We start from the raw sequence: 16,544 nt of genomic DNA on the forward strand, positions 1-16,544 counted from the left end.
CATTCCACTACGCGGGGATCGGGTCCTCGAACCACAATACTGCATTCTGGTGCAGTTTTCATAAGCAAGCATTTTGGCAGGACTATGTATTTAGAAACACAATTAAGGGAGGGCAGGAAAAACAATCCTAGCTTGTGTTTCAGATTATTTGCAATTATTCCTTGTACTTATTCCTTTATTTTTTGCTAACTCAATGCTTCTACCTACTGCAAGGGAAATATTCTAAACATGAAATGGGCCTAAGCATTATGTATACCAAGGACACAGATCCTGTTACTGTAAACTGTGTTTGGATAACATTGCTATTGTTATTATGAGGTGCTTTTTTTAAGAAGCAGGGGAAATGCACTTAAAATAGACTCCCTTTTGGCAATCCCATCTTCAATACAGCCTTACAGAGATTGTTGTCCCTGCATAAGTGAAATCACAAATGGTGCCCCTGTATATTCTTCTCTAAAAATAAAACATATTTCTCTGGATGAGATATTATAACAACTACTGGGCAAAATCCAAGAGTGTCCGTCCTTCAGCAGATGTCCTCTTTTGCAACAATAGCCTTATTATAATTATTCACTTTGTGCCAGCAAATAAGTGATTAGAATTGGAAATGCCAGTTGCTGCAGAAGCATAATATCACAAACCACAACGTTATTCCAAACATATTAATTTGAAGTTGAGGAAAGGTATTCTTTAACTTTGAAGTATTTTTAAAAACCTGGCAAGCTGTCTTTTAGCACATAAAAAAGTTCAAGCTTCCCATCCAGCCATTAATCTACTTACCTTGTGCCTTTCACAGGATTATTGTTGCATGGTTCCCAGTGACCAGATCCAACTTTGCTTGCTTCTACGTAATATCCAATCAACTCTTTTGCATCTTTGGATTCTGTCCAAGTGACAACTACTGAGGTGTCTGTATTTCTGACAGGTACAAGATGGCTAGGAGGACTAGGAATATCTAGAGACAAAGTATAAAAGTACCAGAACAAGTTAATGGTCACCATTGCTGACATTAATACACCAGATACCGACGTTTCTGTTACTTGTGCTAAATGTAATGCTGAAATCTATTAAGTGGCTAATAATTAGAGGAAAATGTGAGCAGATCACATCTTTTGTGTACAGGTACCTTGATTCTTATGTTTATTTTAATTGTGTGATAGCAGCTTTGCATGGGTGTGTGCATGGGAATGAATGCCCTCCACCTTGACTGCGTTAGGAGAGATACTGCGGTGAAACAGCATTGATCATAAGGCGTGGGTTGAACTTAAGGCAATGTGAAAAAATGGAAACACATATAAAAGCCAACACACTCCCATTCAAGGGAGAAAAAGAAACAAGTTCATAAAAATACTAAGGCATCTAAAGTTGATCCACAGTGGCCTGCACTATACACTTACCAAGTTTGTCACGAACCACAGTAGCTTCAGTGGCTTCTGAGGGCTCACCAATTCCAGCTGAATTACAGCAGCGGACACGGAACTGGTAGGACTTCCCTTCAGCTAAGTCAAAAAGTGCAAAGCGAGGGGACTTTACAGGTATCTCAGTGTTCACTCTCTGCCAGTTTTCGGTTCCTGCAACACACTGAAATGGGAAGTTCAGAATTGGACAAAATCAGTATCTTACAAGAAACTTTGCAGCTGTCAAGCAGAAAGTAGCAAATTATTCACATTCTTACAGGGATTCATTGTGCTTCATCATTAAGTTGGAACACACTTTTCGTGGTGGGAGACTTGCAGCTTAGGGTGTTTCTAATGGAAAGCAGATTTGCCAGCTGCAGCAGAAATGATCAGATCCTATGAGGATAATATTCTCATACCCAACTTTGTCTTAGAGACTAACTATAACCTATTTTGAGGTAATAAAGCATGTGTATTTGGTGGATAATTATGATTACATTTGGCTGAACATGAGCAGTGGAATTACACCACAGTAATTTTGTTTGCGGGGGGAGATGTAAAATGAAAACAAAAAAACCCCACTGGCTTCCATCCTAAGAAACAAATCTTCTGTGACCAGATCAAGGAAAGCTCGACAATATTCAGAAGTGGGTTTGGGGGACAGTAGGAGACAGTGGGAAAGTCCACTTCTGCAAGCTTCCTTCTGGGCACAGTTCTCAGGATCCAACTCATTAAGCATTAGAAAATATATCTAAGGGGGCGAGATTTAAAAGCAAGTGAGGCCTGGAGAAGAGGAGGTTAAGGGGTGATATGATAGCCATGTTCAAATATATAAAAGGATGTCACATAGAGGAGGGAGAAAGGTTGTTTTCTGCTGCTCCAGAGAAGCGGACACGGAGCAATGGATCCAAACTACAAGAAAGAAGATTCCACCTAAACATTAGGAAGAACTTCCTGACAGTAAGAGCTGTTCGACAGTGGAATTTGCTGCCAAGGAGTGTGGTGGAGTCTCCTTCTTTGGAGGTCTTTAAGCAGAGGCTTGACAACCATATGTCAGGAGTGCTCTGATGGTGTTTCCTGCTTGGCAGGGGGTTGGACTTGATGGCCCTTGTGGTCTCTTCCAACTCTATGATTCTGTGATTCTGTGATTCTGAGGCGTAATTGTTAGAGTGTTGGACTAGGACCTGGGAGACCAGGGTTTGAATCTCCACTCAGCCATGAAGCTCACAGAGTCATCTTGGGCCAGTCACCATCTCTTAGTTTAACCTACCTCACAGGGTTGTTGAGGATGAAACGGGGAGGAGGAGAACTACGCAAACCACCTTAAAATCATTGGAAGATAAAAGGTGGTATATAAATGTAATAAATAAATAAATAAATACTTGGAGATAATCCTGGTATGACTTATGAGTTAGGCTCCCCATCTTTGGGAGAGGAGGTTTGGGGTGGGAATCACCATCAGCCCCAGAGGTCCTTACTAACTTGGAGACACCAGTGCAAGAGGAGCCCATTATGCCAGTGCTACTTCATTCTGTGGAGCTTGAGTTGCCATCCTCTGACAGCAAGGACTCCAGTGCAGAAGCCTTAGTGGAGCTATGGCCTCTCCAAAACTGTGTTGAAGCCGATGACTCTTAAAGCAGGCTAGGTCCCCTTAAATAAGGCTGCAGTACATCCAGATTTTCCCGGACATTACTGGGATTTCAAAGGTGGAATTGATGTCCGCGGGGGGGGGGGGGTGTCTGAAAGGCCGCGCTTTGTCCTGGATATTAGGCAAGTAAATAAAAAAATGTATGCAAAAAAAACGCTCAACGTTTGGTGTCTTGGTTTTTACTTTTTGAAATGTGGCAACCCTACCTTAAAAGTAGCTCTTCTCACTGAAGGCAGAGCTAGAGTCCCACAGTTCCTATTTAAGGCTTAGTCTAAGGCTGAATTGTGTTGGGACAACATTTGAGCTGTGTTCCTAAGAAGCCACTAGCCTGAGCTCCACAGAGAGCAAAACCTAGACCCAGCCCTGCTGCGCCTTGCTGAGCTGTTGTCTTCAATGTGTCCTCACTGGAGCCAGAATCCTCATATCCAAGGCCATTGCTTGGAACAGAACATACCCATTCCCAACTATGCTACTAATCAGTTTGTGTGAGCACAGACGGCTGCTCTTATTTTTAGACAGGATTCTAGTTAAGACTGAATCTATTTCTATACTGCATTAAGAAAAGGAGTTCATGACAAAAGGACTTGACCTACTTGTGAGCTTCCCACAGGGATTTGGTTGGCTAACAGAATGTTAAACTAGACGAGCCTTTGGCCTGAACCAGCATGTCTCTTCTCATGTTCTTATGAGGAGAAGAAATGGCAAACCCTTCTCAAAAATATGTTTCTGCTACCTATTCAATATTTTCCTTTCAGTTTGATTCTCTCCCCCCCCCCCCGCCCCCAATCTTAACACTAGTTGGAGATTTTTATCTTTGATGTGGAGTGGGAAAAAATCAAAAAAAGAAAAAGGTACCAGCCTGCTGTTCTTTATCTGAGGATAAAATGTGGCTTGTGGGGAAATGAATGAGAAAACTATGCTCTGGCACTGTGGTTTTACCTTTTCAACGAAGTACATGACACCCTCATGGCCCCGCTCAAACGGAGGTTTCCAACCGAGCACAATATAGTTCTTTGTGGCTTCTGTAACATGAAGGTCTAAAGGTGGTCCAGGAACAATGCCCTCTGTATAAAAGAGTGAAGAAAGAAAGGTCTTTATATATTTAATGCCATAAATTGAAACTACCACAGAGGAGCCGAGCAGGCAGTCCTCAAAACTATTGATGCAGCTCATTTCTGTGAGATGAAGCAATTTGAGACCAGAGATTTAGACACTTTATTTCTCTCAAGAATATAGATTTAAAATAAATTTTCAACCCAACACAATTTCCACAGATGTGCTTTGTTCATATAGGTGGACACAATTTGTTGCAAAATTCAATATTCCTCATTATTTTAAATTTCAGGAGAATTATCAGCTGCCTCACAGAACTAGTCTGTAGGAAAGTTTTCTTGAGGGAAGTCGTGGCAAAAAAAAGATTGCAACCAGTTTAAAATCTGCAATCCAGACATGCTCTAAAAGCTAAATAGAATTCAGATCATCCTCCTTTCAGAGGAATTTTGCTCACCTGTAGGTTCCTCCTCAGTGACAATAATCTGTCCAGTCCAGGGGGCAGAGGGGTGACCTGAAACAAAGTCAGAGCTTAGGCAGACATTGGTATATGTGGGAAAGCACTGCATCTTACTAACGCAATTGCTTTTTAAACAACGATTCCTAACTATGACAGCACCATTTCATTAAGTAAGAGAATGTATTAATCATTTCTAGTTGCTGGCAGAGAACCTGCCTCAAACACAGTGCATCAACATTCTGGCTACTATGGTTGCTGAACTAAGTCAAAGCTTTGTAGCTGTAGATCTGGAAACAAACTAATTCAATATAGGTTTGAACCAGGCTTAAATATATTAAATATATTCCTATAGAATGAAGAATCAATCCTCTCTACCGCAACATGATTGAAAAGAGAGCTTAAAAAGCCACACAACTATATATAGAAGGTATTCCTTGGTATCTTGAAACACATGAGAACTGAAAGAGAATACTTCAACACCATCCCAGCCATGGCCAGCCAAAAATGTTGAAGTGGGTGCATTTTAGATTAGAGCTCTGCTGTGGGATGAACCCTTGGCAGCATAAAGAATTATTCAGATAAACTTCAGTATGTATCGAGGTTAAAAAGCTTCCTTTGACTATGAAGGCAAGTCTATCTGAAGCAAGAACATTTAAAGGACTGGCTAAAAACATTATGCATGTTAGAACATAGGGCTGCCATTCAAAATGTGGCCTCTGTTGTGGTAAAATTATCTACCACAGCTTGTTTCTGGAGAGTGTGTTCCAGGGCTGGTCCTGATGCCGAGTATATCAGATAGATAAGTGGGGATGCAAAAGAAATATTGGGAGAAATATGGAAGAGTTTGGTCTTGGCAAATCCTAATTTGCATGATGCAGAGTTTGCTTTACTCTTGCTCCCTCTAGTGGAAGGACTCTTTGGTCACAACCTCCACAAATTCAAAATTTCCAACCTCTCGATGGGATGAGTATTAGGAGGACTCTTACTTCTAAGTCTGGCCCTATCGGCAGGATCCAGGGCTGCTACAGGCTCTGAAATCCGGGATGGAATGCTCACGCCAGCATTATTCACAGCTCGGACTCGGAATATGTAGGAGCGCCCTTCTATTAAACCTGTGACTGGGAAGCGAGCAAACTTCACTGGTGTCTCATTGCACTGGGACCAGTGGGTAGTGCCAACTTCACATCTGGAAAACAAAAACAGAACTGTTTTCAATGACAAAGAGAAGTTACAAAGCTATTCCAGAATCTCTCTAAATACTTGCTCATGTAATGCTGGCTTGAATATATATATTTGCTCTTGGGTGGGTGGCGGGGGGCGGAATATAGAAATAAACTGGAACTCAATTACTTTGTGTGGATGCTGACATTTCACTCTCCTTGCAGCCTTTTCAGGAAGTAAAAAGAAAAGAACAAACATTTCCTTAAAACAACACTGTCAGCTAAGAACACCCAAATGCATACTAAACATGAGGAGGGGGTGCTGTTTGGTCTCCCTTTCCTCTTGATCAGGGGTAATGTCAGTTTACTTGCTGAGTCACCCCAGTCTTTCCCTGTAGACAAATGTGTATCAAAATCTCAGGTGTGCATAGCAAACTGTATTGCATGAAGTGGCCTTTATTCCCTCAGATGACCCAAGTAGAATTTTAATCCCAGAGGATTATAAATACAGTGGTACCTCGGAAGTCAAACAGAATCCATTCTGGAAGTCCGTTTGACTTCCGAAATGTTCGGAAACCAAGGCTCAGCTTCTGGTTGGCTGCAGGAAGCTCCTGCAGCCAATTGGAAGCTGCGTCAGCAGTATCGGACATTCGGGTTCCAAAGAATATTCGCAAACTGGAACACTCACTTCTGGGTTTGCGGTGTTCGGGAGCCAAAACTTTTGAGTCACAAGGTGTTCGTCAACCAAGGTACGACTGTACAGTAATGTGACATGCGCACCCTGAACACCTTCTTCTCCACATGTTCACAATGCATTGAGGAAAAAGACAGACACTGCCATGGGCACTAGCCTGGGTTTCTGCACATATAGACAAAGTTCTGAGAAGAGGCACCTATCTACATATAGCTCATAGTGTATTCCGACATTCAGGTGTACATGAAGAAGTCAGGGATAGTGCCAGCAGGGCACATGAGATATGGCAACATCATGGTTGGGCCAGTGATATGATTCATATTCCATACAGCAAACAGATGGAGGAAAAAGGTATGGAAAGTGGCTATGGTTAGATATGGAGTAATTCATTTGCACTGTTTACTAACATGTCTCAGCAACATTTGCTAACCCACATTCTTGACCATATTAACTTGCCTCCATAAGAGAAAGGAGACATAAAATAGCAAACTAATAATGCAGAAGGTGCACTGGTATTTTCCAAAAGCAAGAGATCTTTATGGTCCCAGAGATCAGAAGTAATTTCATTTTGGCACAAATACTGACTTATCAATGAAGTATCCCAAGATGGGACTTCCTCCATCAACTGCGGGTTGTTTCCAGGAGATGATGACATAATCCTTGTTAGCATCCAAACACTTCACATCCAGAGGAGAACCAGGGGCTCCTGGTATGTCGGCATCAGCATCTATATAGATGAAGGCATGCATTTTAAAAATAACAATTGAAAGCTATTGTTCAAAGGCACAATGTGTCTCTGCTTGCATCAGAAGTGGAAGTTTTGGAGCACAGTTCCAAATCTTCACTTTAGGTCTGTGATGGAGGTTAGGCTGATTTAGACGATGGGGATACACCTAACAAGTCTTGTCAGTGAAATCTCTGTGCAACATCCTCGACTTGCACAATGGGGATTCCCCCCCTTTCCTCCCCTCATAGCCCCCAAATTAACTGGGCAGGTGAGAGAACCCCCAGAACAACATGCAAGGAAAGGGGGTATAATTCCATCTTGCAAGCTGAAATGCTTGTGCTTATGAAATGTTTGACATAGTGTGACACTGAATTTCTCCCACAATGACCCAGTGACTGACTTGACACTTGGACCTGGTTCCATGGTTCTAGCCTGGTACTCTAACTGCTATACCACATGTTCACATGTTCCTTTTATTTTAAATTGTTATTAGAACTTCATTCTCATTTACAGCATAATACACATATTATGAAACTCTATGCAGTGGAGGACTTTGGGCTCTTAAATTTCTGCGGCACCCTATGTGAAGCTAAAATCCAGTGCCTTCCCACCTCTCCTCGATTCTACAGCCTTGTTGTGGAGCCCCCTGCAGCACAGCTGAACCGGTTGCAGTACCTTAAAACCACCTATGCTCTGTGTCGTTTTAAAGGTAAAGGGACCCCTGACCATTAGGTCCAGTCGTGGCCGACTTTGGGGGGGCGACTTTGGGATTGCGACGCTCATCTCACTCTATAGGCCGAGGGAGCCGGCGTACAGCTTCCAGGTCATGTGGCCAGCATGACTAAGCTGCTTCTGACGAACCAGAGCAGCACACGGAAACGCCATTTACCTTCCCGCCGGAGCAGTACCTATTTATCTACTTGTACTTTGTGCTTTCGAACTGCTAGGTTGGCAGGAGCGGGGACCGAGCAATGGGAGCTCACTCCATTGTGGGGATTCGAACCACCGACCTTCTGATTGGCAAGTCCTAGGCTCTGTGGTTTAACCCACAGTGCCACCCATGTCCCTGTGTCCTTTTACAAACTTGTAAAAGGGGAGAATTCCACTACCTTTCCAAGAATTATGTATGAAGAGAATTCAGTTATTTCAACACACACACACACACACACACACACACCCCACAATGACTCTTGACATTCCTCTATTTCCAGTAAAAATGGATTTGTAAACATCCCTACATCCTACACTTACCTGGGAGCACGTCCCACTGGAAGCCTATAGGGCTTAATTCTAAGAAGATGTACAAAGCACTGGACTCCAAATCAATTTTGATTGATGGAGAAACTCAAAAGTGCCCTCTGGAAGTTAAACTTTCCAGGGTGCTCTAGGATCACATTGCTTATTAATGTGAAAGGAAAACACTTTAAACATCTAGCAGAGTCCTTACATGAAATGAATAGCCACTTGCCAGCATAAATATTTTAGCTGATTCAGCAGCTCCACTTTTTTTGTGAACTCCCCAATGACCACAGCCCCTGGAGATTTCCTATAATTTGTGACCAAGTACAGTTTGCTCATGTTCTGTAAGAGGGCCGTTAGCCACATTTCCCTAGGTTCTGCTGAACAGGGCAAACTGGCGCCATTCTGGGCTTGGCCATAGAGCCAAGAATGTGAAGAGCCTCCAGGGTCCACATTGCTCTCTTCAGCTGCCCTCAGCAGCTGAGACTGATATAGAGTCACTGCATGAACCAGTGAAATGTGATCACACAAACACTTGTTCATGAGGTATTCATTCAAGCACTCGCTAAAGGGACACTCCCTGCAGGAGAAACTGTATACATGGTGCAAAAGTTTAAGACAAACCAAATCAAATGAAGTAAAATAAATTAAAAGGTAGTATGCAGTGAATGTTCACTCAGAAGTAAGCCCCACTTCTTAAATGCTTTAAACAGGCCTTGATCCCAAGTCTGTGTGCATAGGAATACGACCAAAATTTAAAATGGTGATTTAAAACAAATTCTGCAGTTTGCCTGTGTAATAAATAATTCCACATAGACTCTGGTGTACTCGATCCCATCATGGGTACTGCCTGTCAAACAACACAGCCATATGTTTGTCTCAGCGTGACAATAATGCAGTGGTACAAGGGGAAATCTGTGGGTGGAAGATGTGCTATCCTTTCCACTCTTACTACTTTGCCCTAAGCTGTTCACTGTTTTACCATTTTAAGCCAGTACAGCCATCCCTCATTACAGGGATACAGTGGTGGGAGGGCTGTACCCCTTAAATGCACATGAGATTTTCCATGATGGAGCCCAAGACTCTGGGCCAATCTAGAAGATTTTTATTGATATTTCTATTTTTAGTAAAAAGTAGCCGCAGCCTCAAAGGTACCTGTATGTTTTCATCCGCCAAGCAAACAAAACATTTGGGAGGAAAGCAATAAATCAATAAAAATGAAACAGGGGAAGGTTTAACATCCCCCACTCCTCTCTGTTTCAGTACTCTTTCTCTGCTCAAAATTGGAGGGTTCCCCCGAGCAGTTTTAACTGAAAGCAATGGGAGTTCCAATCATGGATCTCCTGTGGCTCATGCAGTTTGGCCCTAGAACTGTAACGCTGAAGTGTCTTCCACTAAACTCTCACACTAGCCCCCCTGTGCTCTCATCTAAAACTACTGCTGAAGTTCAGGGATCAAGCAGACACTGCAAGGATCTTAAAAGAACAATTCCATAGCCCCCTTTTCTTTTTCCTGGCAAATATCTGTTCCCTTTACCTGCCCAATTACAATTTCTATTTTCCTCCCTTTTTGGCAAGGCAAACTGAATAGGAAGTTAAATTTTGCTTTGAATTCTGCCAGCTGAGTCAAGAGCTGAACTGAATTTCTAGAATGCTTGTCCTTTGCACCTTTATTTATAAACAAAGGAAAGTGAACTCATGTACCAAATACCAGCTTTTGACCTCTGTGCTGCAACTTCCCTCCATTCCACTGCTCAAATACCTTTTTATTTTAAAACCCAAGATGTTTTTGCCCCACAAAAATAAAACAAAGTTCTGTTCTAAGAGCTAATGAGAGAGCAAGCTCATGTGGTGAGCAATATAACTCTTCTGAGACAGCACTGAGGAGCTTCTAACACCATCTGTTTTATTTAACTTTTTACATGGACTCCTTTCCACATTATTCTGATTTATGCCGAGGATTCTTAATTACATGAAGGTATTCTGTGTATGCATGTCATTATATGCTCTCTAGCACTACTACCACCAGCACCATGAACACACTTTGGCATCACTAAAACTTACCTCGAACAAAAACATAAGCACTGTATTGATCATAATAGTCCCCCATCACCACACGGAGGGTGTAAAGGCCTTCATCCTCTTTGTTGGCATGAGTCAGGGTCAACGTAGCTCTTTCTCCACTCCAATGCGTCTGGACCCATTTGGATGGAGAAATTAGGACTCCTACAAGTTGAAAAAGATGCAATAACAGAATCTATTGGGTTGTGGCGCTCATCTCATTTCAGGCCAAGGGAGCCGGCGTTTCTCCACAGACAGCTTTCTGGGTCATGTGGGCAGCATGACTAAATTGCTTCTGATGCAATGGAACACTGTGATGGAAGCCAGAGCGCACGGAAACACCATTTACTTTCCCACCACAGTGGTACCTATTTATCTACTTGCACAGGTGTGCTTTTGAACTGCTAGGTTGGCAGAGGCTGGGACAGAGTAACGGGAGCTCACTCTGTCATGCAGATTCAAACTGCCAACTTTCTAATCGGCAAACCCAAGAGGCTCAGTGGTTTAGACCACAGTGCCACCTGTGTCCCCAAACTGATGGTAGTGTTGTGGAGTCAGAGTCGGCGGCACCATCTGTGATATAATGAGTAGGATTCCACTATATCTCTTTTTTAGTTCCTTTCATGGGATGCTTCCCATCCTTTCCCTACAAAGCAGGGCCACAGAAACCTCCTGTTCAAGCATAGCTTAAGTGAAATAACAAACAAGTTTCATCTTGCCATGCATACTTACCATTCCTATACCACTGGATTTCCGGCTGGAACCGTTTAATATCGGGGTGAATGATAACTGAGCAGCCCAGACTCATTGTTTCACCTTCTCTTCCAAAGGAAACCTCAAATGTATCTATAAAGTGGATCTCAAACTTGGAGGCATAGCCATGTGGAGTAACACCAACTGGGAGGAGGAGGAGGAGGAGGAGGAGGAGGAGGAGAGAGGAAGAGGAAGAAGAAGAAGAAGAAATGTGCTTATTCTCCAGCCAAAGGGGATCATAGCACAAAGCAGAAAGTGTGGCCTCTAATCAACACTGCCAGAACAACCGAACCTGAACTTTGTGAATACTTCTTTGATTCCATCGAACAAGCACTACTGAACTGCCCAAAGACAGCATCAAAACAAGGTAGAACTACATCAAAGAGGCAACCTACAACACAACTATGTCCTCTTTCGGCAAAAGAGAGCAGCAGATCTCTGAATGGTTTGAGGCCACCATTAAGGACATGAAACCTGTTGCTTCTGTAAAGCGTAAGGCTCTTGTGAACTACAAGCATGCGCCCTGCTGCACTGAGAAAGACAAGGAACAATGCTCACCAGATTGCCAGACAATGTGCCAATGACTACTGGCTGAAGCTGTGTAAGAGCATTCAACTCAAAACTCGCAACATGTACAAAGGCATGAAGACAGCCTTTGGACCAACAGTCAGGAAAACTGCACTGCTGAAAACCTTGTCTGGAGAGATTGTCACAGACTGCAGCAATCAGATGAGACAATGGGCAACATACTATCAATAACACAACAATAGACAGCAGCAAGACTCTGCCTGACTTGGAAGAGCTGGGTGTCCTTCCTTTCCTTGACAAGCTGAAGAATGCCATCATCTCTCAGACATGTGGTAAAGCCACAAAAAAATTCAAATACTTTAATAAAACCTATTTCTTACAGTAGATAGCAATGATTAGTAAACAACTTACAGCTCAAGGGTAGGGTGACAGTTCCTGCATGGAAACAACTCTCATCAAACTCTCCCTTGTATCCTAGGAAAGAGAAGGGCAAAAATTCTAGCTACTAGAGAGAATTGTAAAAAGATGCAATGCAAATCCAAAGAATTCATTTTTGGCAAACCTACTCTTCACCACCAAGGATGCATAGGCTGAAAGCTCTCCTTTTACATTCATGGCAGAAGCACGATACTGTGCAGTGTCTTCAAAATCACATCTGAAAAGAATAGAAGGATTAGCAATAATGTCGCTGTCAACAGAAGAGTTACATTTTTATATTTATGGTTTTTTTTTTTTTAAAAAATGAGCAATATCCTCCAGCATTGCTAGTCAAAATGTTGCTCAGTGTTGAGAAAGGTGTCCTCTATCTAAAAGGAATGATCCTTGAACTAGAATATGTTAATGTAGAAGGAAAAAGGTTACTACTAGTTCTCATGACTTCAAAGTAATTGTATAATTCAATTCTGAGTGATAAATAATGAGTAGGCTTTATGAGAGTTTATAAAAAGCAGATGTGGAAGAGAAATATATAACTGGATATAAATGTTACTAATCCTGAATTAGCTTATGTGCCTTTTCTAATTACCTGCTTAATGCTCACCAGCAAACAATATGGATGTTCACATTCACATCTCCCATTTTCCCCCTTCTAACATTTCAACCACATTCTTACCTCTAGATGCATGCAAGCAAGCAAGCACTCTTCTCATTCACCCATGCTGGCTTTGCAAGTATCAAATCTATTCCTACCACTAGAAGAGAATTTCACTTTATTGACTGAATTCAACTTTTGTGCATCCCAAATATATAAAATTTCTATTTAGTAGAGGGTCAGGCATCAGCCAAAATGTTTCAGAACTGTGGGAGGGTAGCAGGAATGTAATAGGAATACAGCAAAGTAGTTAAGAGAGCTGGTAAAAGGGGAGAGTGCTGGAACGTTATTGAAGGGTTTCAACAGAAAGAGAAATGAGAAAAGCAGCTGTTAAAGGGTTTTGTATTTTAGTTATTTCAGCCTTACCTCGGGTTCTTAATACTTGCTCTCAGGAACAAATTTCTCCACTAAAGCAGTTTCTTGTGGACCTGTTTTTTCTTCATGGAACAATTTGGTCCAGTTTATGGGGCAGAGTTGTCTTTTGCCAATGAAGAAATAGGACAGTGTGCGCTGCATCGCACCAGAAAAAACATTTCCATGGGGTCTTATGCCCTAGTCACTCAAACCCCACTCTTAATCCTGAGCAATGTTCTAATTGTATTAGGAACTGAAATCTCATGAGCTTTATTTGGGAGGAGGCCTGCATCTTATCAGATGCTCCAGGGACATTAGATGAGAAATTAACAAATTCATGGAAGATGGGCTGCTACTATTCCTTACAGCAGATGCACTTAATGTGAAGTGAAGTTTGGAGATGAGAGTGGATCTTTAAATCAGACTAGTGTTTTTCCTCCCAAGAGGAGGGCATGGAAAAGAGCAAAGGTAAAAATCACAGCAGCAGCTTGGATCCCAAGTTGTCATCTATGTGTGCAGGGGGAATACTTCCACATGTGAATGGAAGGAGGGTGTTATCAACCAATTCCCATCACCCAGAGGCAGCCCCTGTGTCAAATTGCACACCGTTTTGAAAGGGGCTCCTGACACTCATGAGTAGTTTCTTGTTATTTTGAAGGTGTGGGAGCCTGCAGAGCAAAAGAGGGAAGAAAGGCTCCTGGGCACAGGTGGGATGCTGCAGGTGGTACTTCAGAGCCAAGTGAGAGCTTGCAGAGATGCTCAAATAATAATAATGAAGGGGCTGTACTGGTGAATTTCTTTCTGTATCTACAAGCTTAGCTTTAAAATAAGCACAATAAATGGGCACATACTTGATGAACTCTTACAGCAGAGCCATAACTTTTTCTGGGATGCAGACTCTTCAGAGTTTAAAAAAAGTTATGTGGATAATTAATTTCAACATTAAGTCATGTGCACAGGACCAAGGTGACAGAATAAACTTGCCAGGGATAAAATATGTATTGGGAGAAGCTCTGTGGCTTCAATGATAAAAGTACTGAAATGACCCTCCCCATGTAAATAAAGCCATGTCTGGCAGAAGGACAATCTTGGTCTGAAAGGCATATTTAGCCTCACAGTGTCTATTAAAGTCCTTAAAGTACTAAGTTCTAGTTAGTGAGGCTAATTATTACTTTCTAATGCCACATTCAGAGTAGGATTAGGATCCACCATCCTAAGAGACAAGATAAGAAAGAACCAGCAATTTCAAATAATTGCTAATAATTATGCTACAGAAATCGTTGGATATTTTAACCTTCTTCAAAAGAAGGGGGATTTGAATGTTAAATGCCGAAACATTTATCCAGCAAAGCTCATAATGTGTAAATGTGGTTCAGGCTGTTAAACAATACCAACAAGGGAGATCATTTCTCCTTGGGAACTCAGGAATTCATGAATCACCATGGGTCAATCAGAATCTGATACAGATTCAGGATGTACCAACATTGTGCTGTACTAACATTTTGATATGCCAGTACAGGTTTACTCTAGAGAAAGAGAAAGAAATAGAGAAGGATGTGCAAGAGAGAGAGATTATGTTAGATTCCATGTCCAAATTCCAGATTGCTTACACTAGGGATAGATGGTTAAAATATTCTGGACAACTCCTTTAGCTCCAAACTGTAGCAATTTGATCTTAAGGTGTCTCCAACAATTTATGCAAGAAATCATTATTTGGGCATATGATCAGGCACAACACTGACCCTTCAGTTGGGAGGACAGCATTGACAGAAGGGTTCCCTTTGCTTATAACTGCTACACTTTAATTTTTTTTAAGGAAAATTTGATTATTTGGCAGGCATTGTGGGATAATGTAACCCAGCTGCTTTCACCTCCTCAGTTCTGTGAAGAAAAGGGGGATGACTCAGATGTCAACTACTTTACCACACAATTTATTTAAAACAGGAAGAAATAAGTCATTAAAAATCCAAATCACACTTTACATCAACCAAATGAAATAAAATAGGAGTAGCTTACATTCATTTATTCTTACTAATAAAATCTGGCTCATCAAAAAAACCCTCATTCAGTTGTGTGAGGCAAGTCTAATCGTTAGGGCTGTATCCAATAAAGCTGTCAAATTCACATAGGTAGTTCCACAACAGAAAGCCTCTGTTTCCTCACCATGTGTGCTCCCCAAATCCACAGCAGATTTGGGGAGGATACAGGAGGAAAGGAGAAAAAAGTTCTGTTGCACAAGTGGAAGTCCTTGTTGGATACAAGTCCAAGTTCCCGTCATCAAATTAAGTTATAGATTCTTTTATCTGTTTTTAATCTTCCAACAGTTGCCTTCATCAGGTGTGCATGGATGTTAGTGCTAGGAGAAAGGGAGAAAACCCTTTCTCTATCTATAGATAATTTTATGAATACCTATCATGTCACCTCTTGCTCGCATTTCCTCTAAACTAAAAACGTCCCAAATGCTAAACTAAACTAAAAACGTCCCAAACCCTTTTCAACTCTACAATGTCCTTTTTGAGATGAGGTGACCAAAACTGTATACAATATTCCAAGAAATAAATGTGCAACCTGCACATAGGTTGCAGTCCTCTCTATGGACTAGCATTCCAATATTTCTTTGTCTCTTCTTCCTAGCCTTCACCAACTTTTATCTTACAAGGATGTCAACAAATTCCCTGATAACTTGAATGGAATGATCAGGTAACTTGTCAGTGTTTGTCCGGCTTGCTAAATGTTATGCCACATATCAGTCTGTTGGCTTGGAAATCTCTCCCTCCTGATTTAGGTTTAGTACACAATATGAAACAGCATCTCAAAAATGAAGAATGATGGTGTGCCAGTATTTTTATGCCTAAACCATGCCGCCTTCTGTAAAAACTACATAGCATGTTCAAAACCTGAAGTAGTCTGCATCTGAGAATCATAGAATTGGAAGAGACCACAAGGGCCATCGAGTCCAACCCTCTGCCAAGCAGGAAACATCTAGGTGAACAGTTTTAGGATCATAACATGCAGATGACCAAATAAAGGCAAATCCACACCATACATTTAATATACATTCAAAGCACACGATCCTGGAAACTATAGTTTGTTAAGGGTGCTGGGTATTGTAGTTCTTTGAGGGTGAAGCTACAGTTCCCAGAAATCTTTGGGGGAAATCATGTTGTAGCATTGAATGTGCTACAAATGAATGGTGTGGATCTATCTAATGAGGAGGAGCTAAGCCTACCCAGATGCTTCAAAAGTTTAGGTAATGTTAACCTGTTTTATTATTTTAACTTTCGTACATTTTAAAGTATGGTTGTGATTTTTTAAAATTTTTATTGTTTCATCTTTTGTGAACCACTTTGATATTTTTTACTGTCAAGCGGTGTACACGTTTTA

The 16,544-nt window shown here is 41.6% G+C and overlaps 1 protein-coding gene across 2 annotated transcripts in view; it reads right to left on the reverse strand.

Moving 5' to 3' along the window:
• The window catches only part of MYOM1 (myomesin 1), a 72,101-nt gene that overhangs the window by 32,694 nt on the left and 22,863 nt on the right, over positions 1-16,544 (reverse strand). For both annotated transcript variants that reach the window (XM_081874957.1, XM_081874958.1), the window contains exons 7-16: positions 12,283-12,371; positions 12,128-12,190; positions 11,168-11,332; positions 10,439-10,600; positions 6,995-7,136; positions 5,542-5,741; positions 4,553-4,609; positions 3,985-4,109; positions 1,398-1,581; positions 781-955 (exon numbers count right to left, since the gene is read on the reverse strand). In XM_081874957.1, coding sequence (XP_081731083.1) covers positions 781-955; positions 1,398-1,581; positions 3,985-4,109; positions 4,553-4,609; positions 5,542-5,741; positions 6,995-7,136; positions 10,439-10,600; positions 11,168-11,332; positions 12,128-12,190; positions 12,283-12,371 — 1,362 coding nt within the window. The remainder of the gene's footprint in view (positions 1-780; positions 956-1,397; positions 1,582-3,984; positions 4,110-4,552; positions 4,610-5,541; positions 5,742-6,994; positions 7,137-10,438; positions 10,601-11,167; positions 11,333-12,127; positions 12,191-12,282; positions 12,372-16,544) is intronic.

This window comes from Podarcis erhardii (genome assembly GCF_964252035.2).
Source record: "Podarcis erhardii genome assembly, chromosome: 8".
Taxonomy (NCBI): domain Eukaryota; kingdom Metazoa; phylum Chordata; class Lepidosauria; order Squamata; family Lacertidae; genus Podarcis; species Podarcis erhardii.